We start from the raw sequence: 17,416 nt of genomic DNA on the forward strand, positions 1-17,416 counted from the left end.
AATCGGTGGGTCTTCCTGTCTGTACATGAGACCTCCATTAACAATTAATCAATCGTGGATGTGTATGTACATAAATAAAGTTAAACATTGGAGGCTATGGATGGGTTACTAGTTGAAGAGATTAAAATCATAAATACAGACTATGTAGAAAACAACGACATCGAGAGAATGCCCAGGAAAGATCGGCCTCAGAGACAAGGCCAAAGCTATTTTCAGAGGAAAATGTACCATCTTCAATGTTTTCTCCATTTACCGAGACATCACGAAGACGGTTTCTTTAAACTCGGTGATCAGATGAAGATGGTAGAAAGAAAGAGTGAAAAGAAGAAATGTGGGGGTGAAGGCAGAACTGAATGACCCAGACCAGGAGGAAGGCAGGGCCGTGGCTCGTTTATCCCCTGATGCTGTCCCCTGCTGTGTGGGGTCTCGTGTCCCTCTGCATTTCTCCCTTATCCAGGAGTTCCCTCCTCCTCCTGCGACTCAGTCATCACAGCCTTCCATCCATCGTCTCCATTTACTGCACAGAGAACTTACCTGCACCAGGCTGCGTTTTTCTGTTTGGCACACGTTAAAGAAGTAACTCGATATTTTGCATCTTTTCTCTCTTGCACTGTAAGCCCACTGGGCTTCTCACGGGTCACCCCTGCCAGGACAGGGAGAGGGGCCTGAGGCACTGAGAGGCATTCCTCAAGGACCTCCCAGGTTAGACGATGCAACCACTGCCCAGGTGGGGCCGCGCAGGCTGGCAGGTGCAGGGAGCCCATCCATCCAGACCACGGTCAGTGCGGGCAGTGACTTCTCTGCAGCTCCAGAGCCTTCCGGGTTCCTGAGACAGCCACATGCTGAGGGACGGGGTAGGCAGAGGGCAAGCCTGCTCCATCAAGGGTGTGGCTGCATACAGAGATTCAGGCATCTTGAAGGGAAAGCTGGAGATGCCGCTGTCCGCGGACAGAGGTCAGAAGGGACTCCGCCTGACGGAGCCTGAACAGAGAGAAGGTCGAGGGATAGAGCCGAGTCCTGGGAACCTGCCTCCTCAGCATGGCTCCAGGCTCCTTGGTCGAGTCCGTCCACAGATGCCTCCAGGTCGTAGGGTGGTGTCCTGGGGCAGAGCACAGCTCAGTGGCCCTTCACCAGCTCTGTGAACTTGGGGGCTTCTGACGACTGACGATGAGCACCAGCGCTGTCCAGTTCCGGGGCCTGCCCCAGTGCAGCTGAGCAAGAGCGCCCACGGCAGGCCCTCGGCCAGCACCCGGCTGCACGGGAGACGCCATGGCTGCTGCATTTCAGTTCAGACCAGAGGGGGAGCTCTAGCAATTGTGGTATTTCATACTGCCCTGGAATTTCTAGAAAATTCCGAAGTAAGAACAAAAGAGGGAAAAGAAAACAGAAGAGGTAAAAACAGTGAAGAAAGACAAAGCAATCATTCTTTATAGGTAAAAAGATTCTTTGCAAAGCCTAGGAGGTCAAGCAGAAAAAACAGTTAAATAACAGAATTTAGAATTCTGTGAGGTGGCAGGTTACAAAAGAAAAACACGAAAGCCAGTAAGGTTCTGTTCTGTTTTTTTTTTTTACAAATCAGCATAGTTGCAAGATCCATTACAGTGCTCACAAGAAATGTGACTACATATGAATAAACATAATGAAAAAGCCATCAACACCATAAAGATGTCAGTTCTCAGAGAGGTTATTTGTAGATTGGAGGCCTTTCCAATCAAAATATAAATGTATTTGGGGGGAAACTTCCCAAAATGATTCAAATATTCATCTTGGGCAAAAAAAAAAAAAAAAAAAAATCAAGGTTCAAGAATGGCCTAGAAAATATTGAAGAATGGGCTGGAGGAGGGGCGGGGCTGCAGTCCCCATACATCATGGAGACCTGGGGCCTGCGGGGAGCCCTCCCAAGCACCCAGAAGAGCCCAAGAAAGCTGTGCAGGAATGAGAAGGGCATGGCCAGGTGTGAGACTTGTTCCCTCTCCCACCATGCGTGTGTGCTGGGGGGGCCATAATGAGAGGGTGGGCCCAGAAAGGAGGCCTCATCAGCCAGAGCCCTGGACCTCTCCTCCTACGTGCGATGCGGCCCTAACACCTAACCTCTCATTCTTCCTCATTAATGGAGCCCCCAAACATTGATGTGCACATTTCCCAGCGTTCTTCAGAGGCAGGCGTGACCATATGACTCAGTGCTGGTTGAGGGGTCAAGCAAAGGTGCCCTGTGCAACTTCTGGCTCGTGCTCTTGGGAGCGGGACTAATTGCCTTCCCCTGTTTCCTCTCTCCACTGCTGGAACACAAACGTGATGGTTGGACCAGGAGCAGCCATCATGGACCATGGGGTGAGTGAGGGGAAGCCATACAAAGCTGACCACTGGCCTCCTGTAAGTCGTTGCTCAGATGTCACCCTCTGCGGAGGCCCTCCTGGACACCCCGCTTACAAGTTCCCCCCTAGACCCCTTCTTTGCCTCTTAATCAGAGCTCTTACGTCTGCCTCCCTTCTAGAAAGTATGCTTCAAAGAGGCAGGGATTTCTGCCTCCTTTTGTCATCCTCGGGGCAATGAATTCAAATATTCATTGAAAGAATGAACGCACAAAACACGTTGAATATGGTAAAGTGCTACATAAAACGTGAATCGTTAGCAATATTAACGTAAGACGTGGAGGAAGCAGTGATTGAAGAAGAGCTGTGGCTGGTGCGTGTGCTGCAGGGGAGCCCACGGAGGGTGGGCCGGTTCTCGCCCAGGCTTCCCTGCCCTTCGGCCCAGGCCGCCTGGCTCCCCAGCGTCACCTCCTCCTCCTGCCTTCCGCCCTCCTGGGGTGTTTCCACCAGGCAGAAGTCTGAGGCCAGCTGCCTGACCTCCTGGGCCAGCAGGGCTGAACCCCCGGTGGTCAAGAGGCCAGAGCTGGGGGGGGACGGGGGACATCAGGCCAGGGTGTCCGGCCCTCTGAACCCCACAGTCCGGGAGGCGTCCACCCGCACTCACTCCAGAGTCTCTGATAGCCCTCAGTGGGCAATCTCAGAGGTCCCGGGGCCCCTCCTGGTGCTGGGGGGGGGTCACCATCCCCAGACCAGAGTGAGATCTCCAGATCTCCACGGCCTGTGCCTCCACTGGACCAGGCCCTGGGACTCTGACCTCTGCCGCCCAAAGGGGTAGGGTATCTCCGAAGACTCACAGGAGAGCCCGAGGCGGTGCTCTTCTCAAAGATCACGACTGGTTTCGAGATCAGGCCTCGCGTGTCTCACGGCGGGCAGGGGACTCAGCCGAGGTCGGCGGCCACGCCTGCCCGGCTGCCCAACGCCCCCTTCCCGTTGCCTGCGCCCGGTCCCTGGGGCCTGCGCCGTCCTGGCCACCTCCCAGATCCCCGACGGTGCAGAGTCCATCCCTCAGCATCCTCCCCAGGTGCCCGCCCCGCCCCATCTCTGCCCCGCCCCTAGTCCCGCCCCGCCGCGCCCTGCCCCAGCTCACCCGGCCCTCCGGTGGCCGCACTGGCCGGTCGCGTCCTGCAGCCTTCGAAGCGCCTGGGACCCTGGAGGCCGGCGCTGGCATTCGGGCCACCATGTCCCTGCGCTTCGTGGTGACCCCCGCGGCCGGCGGGCTGGGGGACGCGGAGCCCAGGCCTGAGGGCGGCAGCAGCCAGCGCCCCGGTCCTCCCTGGACCCTGGACCCGGACCCCGCCGCTGGCCGGGAGCCGCCGAGGGAGGACGCGCTGCCCATCCTGCGCTACTGCCGCGAGCCGAGCCGCTACGGTAGGAGCGGGCGTCCCCTCGGGGCGCGGAGCCGGGCGCGGGGATCGGGCCGCGCGGGAGTGCTGCGGAGGCGCTGGCCTTGGGGACCGCCGCGTGTCGTCGCTCATTGGCAGCGCTGAGGTCGAGCCGGTGCGGCGCGTCCAGAGCGCGCTCCTGGGCGGACCTTGGCGGCAGGCCGACGCCCACCTCCTCAGAGGTCCCGCCCCGCCGTCGGCGGGACGGGGTGTCAGTCGCTGGGGCATTTTCCGCGAGGATTGGTCAGTGACAGCTCCCTGGAGCCCTGTGACAGCACTGCTCCTGAAGCGCACAGCTCCAAGCCAAGTCACATCCCGGTAGGGGGTTTGGGGGGCTTAGAGACCCCCAAGGTAATGCGCAGCTCCTCCTGAATGGGTGATGCCTCCTGGCCCTCTGGTGCCGGCCCCAGGGTCAGTGAGGCCTCTGGTCAGAGCTGTGCTTCTACAGCCGTCCAGCTCTCTGGCCAGCGGCTTGGTCTGTGTCCTTTCCCCCAGTGAACCCCCATGCTCTACCTTTACCTTCTGACTTCTACAACAGCCTCACCTTCAGTCAAACCCTGAGATGAATGAACTGAAAAATGTTGGCGACCACCTCGGTGACCCCTGCCTTGTCCCTGTATGGGGGGATGGATGGACAGTGTCCCTCCTGGCCACTGGCTGCGCACGCGGGTGGGGCGCCCCACAGCCCTGGGTTGGGGAGGATGGGAGAGCAGGAGGGCGGGGTTTCCTGCCGAAAGGAGGCTGGAGCGGAGTCCTCCACAGCAGTTTCTCCCGGTTTGTGCGGAGCTCTCCAGCCTCAGACCCTACAGCACTGCCCGGCCTGCCCGGGGAAGGGGACGTGCAGAGGCCCAGGGCCGCCCAGGGGCCTGGCTTACACCCCGCCTGCTCCTGGGGGCAGATGACCCTTGGGCGCCCACTCACGTGTGGGACTGAGGCCATACCTGGACCACAGCCTCCACCGCTGGGCCGTTGTTGGTCTGAACCACCTGCAGCTTCTCCAAAGCCCAGTGTCCCCGCAGGCCAGCTTGGGGAGTCTGCTCTCCTGGCAGAAGGGCCTAAGGTCTGGCTCCCAGGGGGAAGCTCTGAGCACACGAGTGTGGTGTGCATGCAAAGAGGGCTGGCTCTGAATGTGAGGGCTGAGAGGCACGGAGCTTTTTGGTTCTTGTTCAACCAGGCTGTGTGCTATTTCCCCGAGGGCGCTCTTTAGCTTGATGAAGTCTGAGTGCGTCTTCCCGTGTGAGCAGCGGGCCTCTGTGGCGGGGTGTGCGTGCGCACGTTTTGGAGATGCCACCCTCTAGGACGGCACGTGGGCACAGACGTGGTGGGCGCTGGGTGCAGGTTGCCATCCCCTCTGCTCTGAGCTCGAGGTCAGGTGTGGACGGGACACTTGTCACCCTGGGGGCGGCCGGCTCTCAGGTCCTGCTCCCTCCCCCACCTCTTAATCCTGGGAGCTGCTTCTCCCAGGAGGGGTGTGTGTGGCCCCTGGTGGTCGGCCTGTGTTCTCTGTCCCAGAACAGGAGCGCCCGCTCCGCCGCAGCCCTCTGACAGCGGGGTGGGCAGCAAGGGGGCCCCGCAGACCGTGCTGAGGTTTCCTGCCTGCCCAGGGCCACGGTGCTTTTGTTTTCCTCTGTGAGCAGGTGATTCTGCAGGTCGCTGATTAGCATCAGTCAGAGCAACTAATTATTTCTCGGGTGTTGCGCCAGGCTTCCGATCTGCTCTGAGGGAAATGGCTGTGACAGAGGAAGTCAGCAGACTTCAGAAAGAGCGTGGGTGAGAAAGAGAGGCCACTCGGCGCGGATAAAGCCTTCCTGTGGTGTGGTCTGCGGCAGTGGGGGTGCTGGTTCCCAGACGGTCCGCACCCCCCGCCCCGGGGGACACGCAGGGTGGCGGTCCGGGTTCCTCCCTGACCCCAGCCTGGCCTTGCTCGGCCCCATGCTCCTCCCCGCAGGAACCGGGGCCTGGGGGGGCCGTGGCCTTGCCTCTTGGCCTGAAGATGGGCTCCCAATGGGCACTGTCCTGGCGTCCTGGCGTGGGGCTGTTCTGACCAGCGGGGCCCAGGCCTCGGCACCCCAGTGGGACATGCCTGGGGTCAGGCTGACCGTCCAGGCCCTCCTTGAGCCTCATTCCCCTTTCTGGCCCCTCTGCCTCAGCACCCAGCCTGCCGGCCTGTGCACCTGGGAAAGGGTCTGGTGCCAGGAGACATGCTCAGGTCTCCACTGTCCTTCTGCACTCCGTTGGGCTGCTGACACTTTCATCCTCATTCTGCTGTGGGAGAAGGGCATTGCCTGAGGGTCCTCGATGTGACAGGTGGGAGACAGGGGGCCATGGGGGCCAGGGGATCCCACCTGACTCAACCCCCGACACACCCGCTCCCACCTTCACCTCTTCCTGTGGGCCGGCTGTCCGGGGCTCAGGCCTCCTTCCTCCCTCCCCCCACCACTCCCCTCAGGGGCTGGAGGACCCAGGCAGGGGCTCGCCCGCCCATCCCTGCCCTCTCCTCAGCCCTCCCGTGTGCCGTGCTCCCACCCGCTGGCTGACTTGTGATTGCTGATCGACAGTTGGCTCCAGTGGTGCGGGAGTTACAGGGGCACAGTTCCGACAATCAATCAAACGGTTTTGTCATGCCCACTATGTGAGAACAAAAGACCTATTATTTGACCCTGCCATTAGGACAATGGAAACTAAGTCTGAAAAAGCAAACGCAGGCTTTATTGGCACACCTTGGGTGCTGGGCCAGGCTGTGAGCACCGCGGGCGCTTGTCCTGGATTGCCCTTCACCTCCAGGCACGCGGTGCGTGATGGAGGGAACTTGCTGATCCTGGAAGACCCCAGCCTCTCCACACACGGGCTCCTAAGGCTGCGTCAGTACCCTCCCCATGCAGCTTACAGCTGGAGTGGGGACTCAGCAGAGTCTAGTCATCGACTTGGCCCCTGAACCCCCTCCCCTGAGTGAGTTTGGTTGGGGGCTTCTGCATAGGGGCACGGTGCAGTGGGGTCTCCCTTCTCTCTGCTGGGGACAGGAGCCCACGGTCACGACGGCTCATGGCTGAGCTGCATTGCTAGCTCTGTGGAGGCCGGCGTGGCTCCACACTGGGACAGGCGCAGCCTGCTGTCCTTCACCCATAGGAGGCAGGTGACACTGTCTCCAGGTGTGATACCTGCCACCCTCGGCGCGGCTGCATCCTGCTGGCCGTGTGCACAGCGAGGGAGCAGAGACGAGATGCCATGTGAGGTCACCCTGGAGGCTTCTGGTCTCATAGGAAGGATCCAGCCCACCACAATGGGGCTGCTGTATCACAAACAGTTTGGGAGGTTCCAGAAGGCGAGCGTGGCTAAACCTTCGCTCTCCCTTCTCTTCCTCATAGAGGGATGCTGGGGAGAGGCCCCGAGGCAGTTCCTCTGGTGGGATCATCAGAGGGCATCCCAGGCCCAGAGTCAAGACTGGAGATGGCTGTGCCCCACAGTGGGAAGGGCGGAGGATCGGGGAGGGTCCCAGCCTGGAAGGGGAGCCTGTACCGGAGGCTGCCCTGAGAACAGCGACACAGCCAGCTCGAGGCCATGGGAGGAGGCAGCCTGAGGAACACAGGCCCTCCCCCTCCCTTCTCCCACACGCCCCCACCCCGAGAGCCACACTCCTCGGAGGTCAGCGTGGCTCCCAGGGTCCCGACTCCCCTCAGCCACCTCTGTATCTCTGTGGCCTGGGGCGGGCTGCACGTGAAGCAGACTCTGAGTGGAAAGATCTGGAAGTGAGGGCAGTGGCAGGGGACTGTGGGTCAGGGTTAGTGAACAGTGGCCTGTCACTTCCATGGGCCGTCTGGGGGGCGTCTCATAGGGCCAGCAGGAGGCCGTCTGCATGGGCCGAGGGAACACGAGGACTAGACAGCTCGTCCACCTGAGCAGCAGGAGCCGAGGGGTCTGGTCTGTCCTGCCTGTCCGGGCCCTGACCCTCCTGGGTCGGAGCCTCACTGTCTCGCTCCTGGTGCCGTGCTGGGTGGGTCTGCGGGCCTCGGGGAGCGGACGGGGTCCTCACGCAGATGGGCTACGGAGAGGTCAGCCTGCTCTGCCTCCCGCCTCCGTGGCCGCCTCTGCCCTGCTCTTGGGGAGGCTGGGGCAGCCCTGGCCGGGTGGACCTCTGACCCCAGCATCTGCCGTGTGCATCTCGGGGTCTCCACGCTGCACTGAGACAGAGGCCAGTGTCCAGCCCCTGATCGGGCGGGGGGTTGGCCCTTGTGTTTCTCTGAAGCCGGTGTTGTTATGGCTGGTGGGGCCGTCAGAGTCCTACAGACCCTCACGATTATCCCTGAGGTTGGTGGTGCAGGCCTCTGGTTCAGAGCGCTCAAGCGAGTGTGTTTCGTGTGTGTGTGTGTTGTATGCATGTGTGTGTGTGTGTGTGTTCTGGTTTGCCGTTGCTCAAGGAGGAGTTGAAGAGTCAACCCCAAGCTTTAGAAACTGCTCCAGCCGGAGGACAATGGTGTGTAGGAGGCACCGGCAGGCGCAGACGTGAAGGGACGCAGCTTCTAGTGAGCTGGGCTCTGGGCACCCGGAACGCTGTCCAGCCTCTGCCAGGAGCCAGAAGTGAGGCCCCAGCTCTGACACTTCTGTCCCTTGGGGAGCTGGCTCCCCAGGTCGCCATCAGTGACGGGCCCTCTGCCCGGTCCATGGACCCCAGGAGAGCCCACCTCCCCTGAGAAGGGGTGACTGCGCATTTTGCACGACTTCACGTGTCGGTCATCACTCCCTTCAGGGAGTCGGGCCACAGGTTTCTGCTCAAGGTAAGTTCCAGAGAGAAGTCCTGTTTTGTGGCTGAATCTGGTGCTCTCTGGTCAGGAACGGGGCTTGGCTCTGCACTGCCTGTTCTGTCTTAGCTGCCCAGGAGGCAGCCGAGCTGAGGTCCAGGATGAGACCGGCCCGGCTCTGGTGTCCGAGAACCGCCTGCTGGGCAGACTCTGTTTTCCCTTTGCTTAAATATTTGATGGAGCACGACCCGTGTGTTAGTCTGTAAGCCGCCTCCAGCTCTCCAGAGCAGTGCTTCTGTCCAACGCTCGCGGGTTTGTCACTCTGCTCCCAGAGAATTCTCTCCTTGCTGGAAGGCATGGCCCTCGTTTCTCTCCTTTGCTCCTTAATGTTCAGTGTGGCTTCGTTTTCCACGGAGGGGTCATGGGTTTTGAGGCACCAACTCCCTTTAGACATCAGAACTTTCTTTAAGTGAAAGCTTTAACATCCAAGTGAGAGAATCGCAGCTCGGTCTGCCCATCCCCATGCGTGGTCAGTTCACAAACAGGGGAACATCTGTGTTCGGGCAGCCACCCCTATGACCTTAGCCCACTGGGCGGCTGTGAGGGCAGGTCAGGATCCCACAGGGGGCTGCCTGGGGCTGTCCTTCTGCCCAGGAGGCCCTCCTGCGCCCTGTGGGTGGCACCCTCCCAGGGCCCCCGCTGCCCTGCCCTGGCCTCCTCCCACCCAGGCTCTGTCCCTGTGAGCAGGGGCTGCGCCGTGCAGGCGTGGGCTCAGGCTGGGGTGCGGCTGTGTGTCCATGGGTGGTGGCTACTACAGGAACATGTTGGGGTGGTAGCAACAAGCACGAGAGTGAAAAATGCAAAGGACACGTGGAAAGACCACCCACAGGAGGGGAGCTAGCATGTGCAGACCACGCATCTGATCAGGATTACGTCCAGAATGTATAGAGAACTCCCACAGCTCAACAGCAAAAAATCTACCCAAATAAAAATAGGCAAACAGGATGGCCCTGGTTGCCTAGTGGTTAGGTTCGGTGCACTGCACTTTGACCGCCCGGGTTCTGTTCTGGGGTGTGGACCTACACCACTCGTGTGTCAGTGGCTGTGCTGTGGCAGTGACTTACACACAAAAAGAAGAAGATTGGCAACAGATGTTAGCTCAGTGAGAATTTTCCTTATCAAAAAAAGAAAAAGGCAAAAGACTTGAATAGACATTTCTCCAGAGAAGACACACGAATGGCCAGTAAGCACATGGAGAGATGCTCAATATAACAGATCATCGGGGAAATGCAAGTCAAAACCACCATGAGATACCCCCTCACACCCGTCTGAGTGGCTGCTATAAGAAAAACATAGACAACAAAGATGTTGATGAGGCTGTGGAGAAATAGGGATCCCCTGCACTCTTGTTGGGAGTGTAGACCAGGGCAGCCGCTGTGGAAAACAGGATGGTGTTTGCTCGGAAGTTAAGGCAGAATTACCACGTGGCCCAGTGATTCCACTCCTGGTATAAACCCAAAGAGACTGGAACAGACATTTGAACAGCCAGGCTCTCAGCAGCAGCAGCAGCAACAGCCAAAAACGTGGAACAACTCAAACGTCCGTTGACAGGAGAATGGATAGAGAAGATGTGGTCCATCCACGCAGTGGAATATTACTCAGCCTTGAAAAGGAAGAAAATTCTGACACTCGCTGCAATGTGGATGGACCCTGAGGACAGGATGCTGAGTGAAATAAGCCAGTCAGAAAAGGGCAAATCCTGTGTGATTCCACTTATGTGAGGTCCTTAGAAGAGTCAAATCCTTAGAGATAGAAAGTGGATGGTGGGACCAGGGGCCGGGGGGGTGGGGGGGGAGTCGTTGTTTGATGGGGACAGTTTCAGTCTGGGAAGATGAAAAGTTCTGGAGACAGACGGTGGGGATGGGTGCACAACAGCGTGAATGTGCTCCAAGCCACTGAACTGTACACTTGGGAATGGCTGAAAATGTTAAGTTTTATGTTACATATATTTTACCACAATACGGAGAAATACCGAAAAAAAAATGCAAACAGGAGAGAAGGGCAGAGGGGGAACTAAATTCGTCCCCTCCCCCGGCCCATTCCCTCTGGAGAAATTAGATTAAATCAGTTCACGCCATGTGGCTCTCCCAGGAGTGGTCATTTTTCATCTGAATTTCTCTCTGCCAGGTGAGGGTTCAGACGAGTTTGGGCCTCTTGCAGAAGGAGTTTCACTCCAGGGACCTTCCCGTTCCAAATAATACCCCAAATAATACTTCCTGGGCTGGTCCTGGGAGGAGAGAGCAAGCCGCCGGCTGGCTTCCTGCCTTAGGATTCTGGGAGGGGGCTCAGGCCCCTGGACTGGCTCCTCCTCTGGAGACCAAGACGGTGTCCTTGGCTCTGTCACCCTCCTGAGTGGGGGGAGGGGCGGCCAAGGCAGCCGTGCCCCCGCCCAGGCCCCCCTCCCTGGACGCCGTGGGGAGGGGTCTTGTGGACTGGCTGTCGTTTGTGCCCAGGGCCGGCTCCCAGCAGGCTGCACAGACCCTGTGTCCTGGCCACTCGGCCTGCGGCCCCCGCCTCGCCCTCTGGGTAGTCTCCTGGGGACCCTGGAGCTGGAGGCCGAGTCCTCCCGTTGGCAGGAAGGGCAGCGCTGGGTGCTCGGGGGCGGCCACTCCCGCCTGCCGGGTGCCTCCTCCTCAGCGTCCCTGGTGCCTGCCCTTTGCTCAGGGTGGGCGGCCCGTCCCAGGAACGGGGAAGGCAGTTGCTGCCCGAGCTTCTCCCTCAGCATGCAAACGCCTTGGCTTCTGCCTCGGGCGTTCGGAGTGGGCCTGGGGGTTGGGGTCCCAGCTTCATGTTGTGGAGGGGCCTGTGCCCCGCATGTGATGTGAGTCCAGCAGCCTGTCATGGTCCCCTTGGTTGACATGCTGTGTCTCGGCCACGGGCAGGGAGCGTGCATGTGTGTGCATGTACGTGTGTGTGCGCGTGTGTGTGTGTGTGTGTGCAAGGCTTCTCCCAACCCTGGAGAGCCACCATCACAGACTCTTCACAAGGGACAGTTTGCAAAACCACGCCCCGTCGTCACCTGGTTCACATCCATGAGCGAGGGACACATGTGCGCCCATGGTTTCCACGGTGTCCTCAGAGCTGGGCAGACATGACCCCAGTCCTCGCCAGGCCCGGGTGGCCGGAGCCTTCCTTCTGTAGCAGCCGACACGACCCACCCCGGGCCAAGTGGGTCCTGTGGGCATCCAGCGCCCCAGAATGTTCCCCAAAGCCATTGGGAGCAGCGTCCCCAGTCCACGGCGCTTGCTGCTGCTCTTGGTGACATGGAGCCCATTTTAGTGGTTGAACAAATATTTTTCTTTTACAAATAACCATGAGCTGCAGAAACTCTGCCATGATTCAGAGACGAGACACAACCAGTGTTCTGTCGCAATATTGCTAAAAATGGACAAAACAGCAGGTTGGGTTCTGTTCCCCATTTATGCAGATGGTCATTTCCAGAAGGCTCCCACCCACGTTCCTCTTCATTTCCTGTCTTTGAGTTTCTGCGCCCACCCTCACCCCGTGACCTGGTGACCTGGGGGCAGCTGCAGGCATGGCCGACAGTGTTTACACTGAGCACCGTGGTGAGGGCCGTGCGTCCGCTCCTTGCTCAGTGTCCTACAGATTCCCACGTTCCTGCCTGTCAGTCAGTCGTCACCCGGCGCGGCCCCCCACCCTGCGCCCCCACCATGGGGGGCTGAAGGCTCCTTTCCATCCTGGTCAACTTCCTGCCTCCGGACTGTGATGATGCTCAGGCCAAGAACCGGCGGGCGGGGCGGGGGAGGGCCTGGCTGCTGGGCCACCGGAAAGTGTGGTCACAACCCAAGACTCCAGAGGGTCTCGCTCAGATGGGCTGCTCCACGGAAGATGGGCTCTGGGCCGGGCCTGGCCCAGCGGCTGGACACGGCCATGAGCAGGTGCCGGCCCGGTGGCAGCGGAGCCTGTCGGACTGGGTGGCCCTGCTCTCCGGCTGCCCAGCGCCACTGGGACTTGTCTGTGGGGCGGGCGCCCTCTGATGTCCCTATGCATGGCGACGGCAGCATGCGGGGCCTGCCCGGGAGTCAGCCTCCCTCCCCTGCAGCCCCCTCCCCTGGGCTCCGCTGCACCCTCCCCCCAGGGCCACCTGAGCCCTCCCCTGGGGCCCCGGCTCCTCATTGCCTCTCGTTGCCTGGAGACCCGAGCGCTCCTGTCCCCCTGGACCGGACGGCGCAGAGCCGGCAGCACCACCATCCTGAGCAAAGGGAGGGCCGGCCACACCGCCTGGGACCAGATGGCGCAGAGCCGGCAGCACCACCATCCTGAGCAAAGGGAGGGCCGGCCACACCGCCTGGGACCAGATGGCGCAGAGCCGGCAGCACCACCATCCTGAGCAAAGGGAGGGCCGGCCACACCGCCTGGGACCAGCCAGGGGAGACCTTCCTCATGAGGAGGACCCGGCCGAGCCCGCACAAGGCGGTGGCCCCCTGCTCCTGGGCAGGGGCTGCAGGCTCCCAGGGGCTGGGGTCTGGCCCGCAGCTGGCACAAAGCAAGACCCCGCCTTCTGTGGACAAGGCACCTCTCGTTGGCCCTCCGGAAAGGGCCGTCGGGCCCCCACAGAGCCAGCGCCCACTCCCACCTGGCCGCCTGCCTGCGGGGTTTGACCCCCCTGCAGATCCGGCCTGGGCTGCGTGACCCTGCGGACTTCACCGAGTCCCACAGAGGAGCGGGCTCAGGTCCTGGTGGCCAGCCCTCCACTGAGGCAGCGATTCCCCAGGGTCTCCGAGCACTGCTGGCTCCTCTGAGGCACCAGCGACAGAGACGCCGTGAGCCGCTGGGTCAGTGCACTTGGAGCGTCTGGGCCGGAAGCAGCTCAGCTGCTGTCGTCCTCGCCTGGCGGCTTCTGTGCATGGAGACAGGGACGTCCTGGGAGGCAGAGGTGCAGGTGGCACATTCCCGCACGTTCCGACAGGTTCCCCATCTGCGATCAGAGGTCTTCTCAGCTGACCGCTTCCTGGGACTGGTGGCCTGAGGCGCACGGGCTATGGGGATGTGGAGAGAGCACTGGACACTCACCATCCGCCCAAGCGTGTGGAGCGTCAGAGTGTGATGCACGCTGGGTGACAGGAAGCGGAGCTCACAGACACACAATAACGTGCCTATGCCCCAGACAAGCCTGCCTGTGGTGGGAGGAGCCTGGATGCCAGTGGTCAAGCGAGGCTGCGCTGCCCACCAGGGAAGGAAGGTCGTGTGGACACCTGCCAGGGCAGCATGATTCTCTACCCTCGGCGCCCACCCCCAGGGACCACCTGTCTCTCTGGGAGCGAGGCGGTCCTGCTGTCCCGAGTCTTGGCCAGACCAGACCCTGCCCCTCCAGTTGGGGGTGGGGGCCTTGTGAGAATGAAGCTGAGCCCCGGCTGCATGGCCTTCCCAGTGGCCTGCCCCATCGTGTGATGCCCTCAGCCCCCGCCCTGGGCGTGTGTGGGGGCCACGGGTCGCAGTCACTGGGACATCCTGTCACCAGCCCAGCTCCCTTCCGTGGGAAGGGAAGCCCGGCCAGGCTCCTGCAGAGGCCAGGGAGGCGCTCTGCCCACCCGCGGACTGAGAGAGTGTGAGGGGGACCGCGTCAGCCAGGCCCACGAGGGTGAGGACGGAGCCCAGCTTTGGGGACCACTGGGGCCTCCTGAGGTGGAGCTGCTCCCATGCCAAGGCCCACCTTAAGGTGGCTGAGGGGCCGTCCCGAGCAGCCCTTCTAAACTGGGGACCGGGGCTGCCCCCTGAAAGGCCGGGACGGTGGGGGTGCCCAGGGGACAGAGCGCAGTGGATCCCCTGCCTGGGAGCCACCCCCTCAGGCACCTGCTTATGACCAAGCGCTGGGAGGAGCTGGCAGGAAGCCGTGCCCTTGGGGGAGTTAATGGAAGTGAACTGTGGCCCGAGGCTCGCCGGCCTGTCTAACCGTCCCAGGCCGCCCCACGGTGTGCAGAAGGCTGCAGGGGGCTGTGGGTGTGGACCCCTGCTGGGACTCCCCTCCCTGGAACCCAGGTTTGGGCCTGAATCCTGTTTTAGTTTTGAGGTGAGTAGTGGGCTGAATGATGGCCCCAAAAGATGTGTCCACGTCCTGACCCCTGGTGCCTGCAAATGGGACCTTATTTGGAAAAAGGGTCTTTGCAGATGAGATTAAGTTAAGGATCTGGAGATGAGGAGGTCGTTCTGGGTCATCCGGGGGGCCCCAAATCCAATGGCAAGTGTCCTTATAAGAGACACACAGAGAGGAAGAAACAGACACACAGAGGAGGCCACGTGATGATGGATGCAGCTGGGCCAGCGCACGCTTCTCTGTGTTCCCCGCCGGTCTGTGGGTCTTGGCCAGCACCTGCAGAGCTCTTGCGTGGGCCCTGGGTGTGAGTGTGGTCGTAGAGGGAGAATGGACACCACACCCCGTCACATCCCCTCGGTGGCCTCTGCGTGCCTGCCGTCCACGGCTCTTGCTTGTGCTGCTGCTCTGGACTGCTGGTCGGCCCCACGGGGCAGCACTACTGTCTGCGTCTATAGGGATGGAGGGAGAGCGGCCCTCAGCCCAGACCCCAGGCCGTCCTGGAGCACCCACCCTGCAGCCCCGGAGCCCGGCATGTCCTCCCGGAGCGCCGGAGGTGCCTGCTCGGAGCCTCGTGGGGAGGAGGAGGAGGCTGGACCCCAGCTCCGCTCCTCGGTGGCCCTGGATCCCAGCAGGATGATCGCTGTGTCCTGGAGGGAGTGGACGGCGGAGAGGGGAGACTGAAGAATGACGGACAGGAGGAGCCTACGGAGGCAGGGACCTGAGCAGGGAGTCCAGCGCCAGGAGCAGACCCAGCGCCAGAGTGTGGGCTGGGCGAGCGGCTGTCACCCACCCGCTGTCCTTCAGCCGCCAGGGAAGAGCAGGGCCGGGCGGGTGCCAGCTCCTCAGCAGCCTGAGAAGCAGCCCGGGAGGAGAGACCCCCATTCGCTTCCCTCGACCAGAGCCCCTCTGGTGCGGACACCTCAGGCAGGCCTCCCTCTGGGGTCCCTCCGCGGAGCCAAGGCCGGCAGCCCTGACTGCGCCTCGCCATGCATCCATGGACGTGGCCGGGCTGCAGGGCACAGGCTACAGGGAGCCTCGGCAGGGCCTTGTGTGCTCGTCAGTCGGTGAGTGCTCTTACAAGAGCAAAGGTGCCCCCGAGCTCCAGCTCAGAGTCAGCGGCGCCCACAGCGTCTTGGCTGTCCGCCTGCATTATCACCGCAGCCCTTTGAACTTTGCTCTCACTTGGTGGCACGATTTGCTTGGAAGCTGGGTTGTGACTTTAAACCCAGCATGGGGTGAATGTTTCACCCGGACAGTTCCTTCAGGGGTGGCCGGACGTTCTTGATTGTGACGTCAGGATCGGGGGCCACAGGGGTCACCCGAGGACGTGGCAACGCGGACCCCTGCCCACGGGGCCGGCTGCTCAGCTCGCGCCATCTCTCCACCCTGGTGCCCACAGCGCGGGTGTGGACTCAGCAGTCTACAGAGCAGGCGGCGTGTCCTGGGGGCAGGGCATTGCTCGTCTCTCCCGCGTTTGTTTGAAGACAGGATTCTAGTGGGTCCAGTTCGATGCCGCTCACTTTGGCTGCTGTGCGATGGTGCTGTTTGGCGGCTCCGGGCTTTTCCTTCCTAATCGGCTGACAGGGCTGGTGGAGGAAGAGGCCTCACCCGCAGCTGGGCCCCTGGGGTGACCCCTCCACCCCCGGCACCCACAGAGCTGTGAGCTCACCCGGTTCTGGGAGCACATTTGCCAAGCGTCCACTGAGCACAGAGGTCTCCAGGAGGAGCGGCCCCGACCTTAGGGAGGATCAGGTCCTCGGACGGGCCCCCCATTTCCATGAAGCCTGCTTGACCCAGTCGGGGCACCTTGACGGGCCACCGAGGCCGGGGGGTTGTGGGGTCAGGAGAGGCCCCTGAGGTGGAGGTTGGCCCGGGGTCGGGGACGGTGATCTGAGGAGGCCAGGCAGGGCCAGTGATGACAGCACGGTGGGTGAGGGCAGTGGGACTCCGGACTGGCTGGGGTTCCGGGAGACCACCCAGCACGCGGAGTCAGCAGCTCCAGGCCGCAGTTTCGTGGCGTCACGTGGAGGTGGTGCCTCTCCCAGGAGTGGAGTCCTGCGTGGGCTCCCTGAGCCCCAACACCTCCCAACCCAGACGAAGGACGTGAGATTTAGTGGGAATGAGCAAGTGTCCCACAGAATCGTCTCAACTATTTCAGAAATGTGTGGGTCACCTCCCATGTGCCAGGCCCTGAACTGGGTGCTGGGAGTAGGCCTGGTTCAGACCTCAGTGCCAGTGTCACCTCCTCCTCAGTCCTGACCGTGGGTTCCAATGACTCACTAGTGTGAGCAGGAAGGGCCTCAACCACAACGGCCACTTTCAGGAAGAAGTGCTCTGAGCTGCCCAGATGCCCAGCCCAGGGACAGCAGTGCAAAGGCCCTGGGGCCGTGCAAATTTCAGGACGGTGCCACAGAGATGAAAGAAGACTCCCCCAGTGTGAACGGGCAGAGGCTGTGCCTGCAGGGCTGGCCGTGGCACTGCGTGTGGCAGAGACCCCCAAGCAGGCCCAGGAGGGGAGCATCACAGTGGCCGGAGCGGGGAGCAGGTGCCCTGATGGGGCTGTGGGCCTGGGGAGGCAGGGCCGGCTCACTAGAGGGCGGTGGCTGGTGTGGTGGGTTAGGGGAGCATTTTGACTTCTGTTTGGCCCTGAGGTGGAAGCCGGGCAGTCGCTGACCAAATCCCGACCCTCTGGACCCGCCATTGCCAGGCTGTGGTCTGTCCTCCAGGCTGTGGCTGCAGAGGTTGTGGGCCAGGCTCTGCTGTCCTCTGTGGTCCGGGGAGGCTACCCAGGGAGCGGGCTCTGGTTGTTGC

At 61.4% G+C, this 17,416-nt stretch overlaps 1 protein-coding gene across 3 annotated transcripts in view; it reads left to right on the forward strand.

The window, feature by feature from the left end:
- Window positions 1–3,481: 3,481 nt before the first annotated feature.
- The window catches only part of SLC12A7 (solute carrier family 12 member 7), a 98,437-nt gene continuing 84,502 nt past the window's right edge, over window positions 3,482–17,416 (forward strand). For 2 of the 3 annotated variants that reach the window (XM_023625887.2, XM_070246136.1), the window contains exon 1: window positions 3,536–3,740. In XM_023625887.2, coding sequence (XP_023481655.2) covers window positions 3,551–3,740 — 190 coding nt within the window. In that variant the 5' untranslated portion in view covers window positions 3,536–3,550. Of the gene's footprint in view, window positions 3,741–17,416 lie in introns of all 3 variants that reach the window. The other variant, XM_023625888.2, reaches the window with a different exon arrangement.

Source organism: Equus caballus, chromosome 21 (genome assembly GCF_041296265.1).
Source record: "Equus caballus isolate H_3958 breed thoroughbred chromosome 21, TB-T2T, whole genome shotgun sequence".
Taxonomy (NCBI): Eukaryota; Metazoa; Chordata; class Mammalia; order Perissodactyla; family Equidae; genus Equus; species Equus caballus.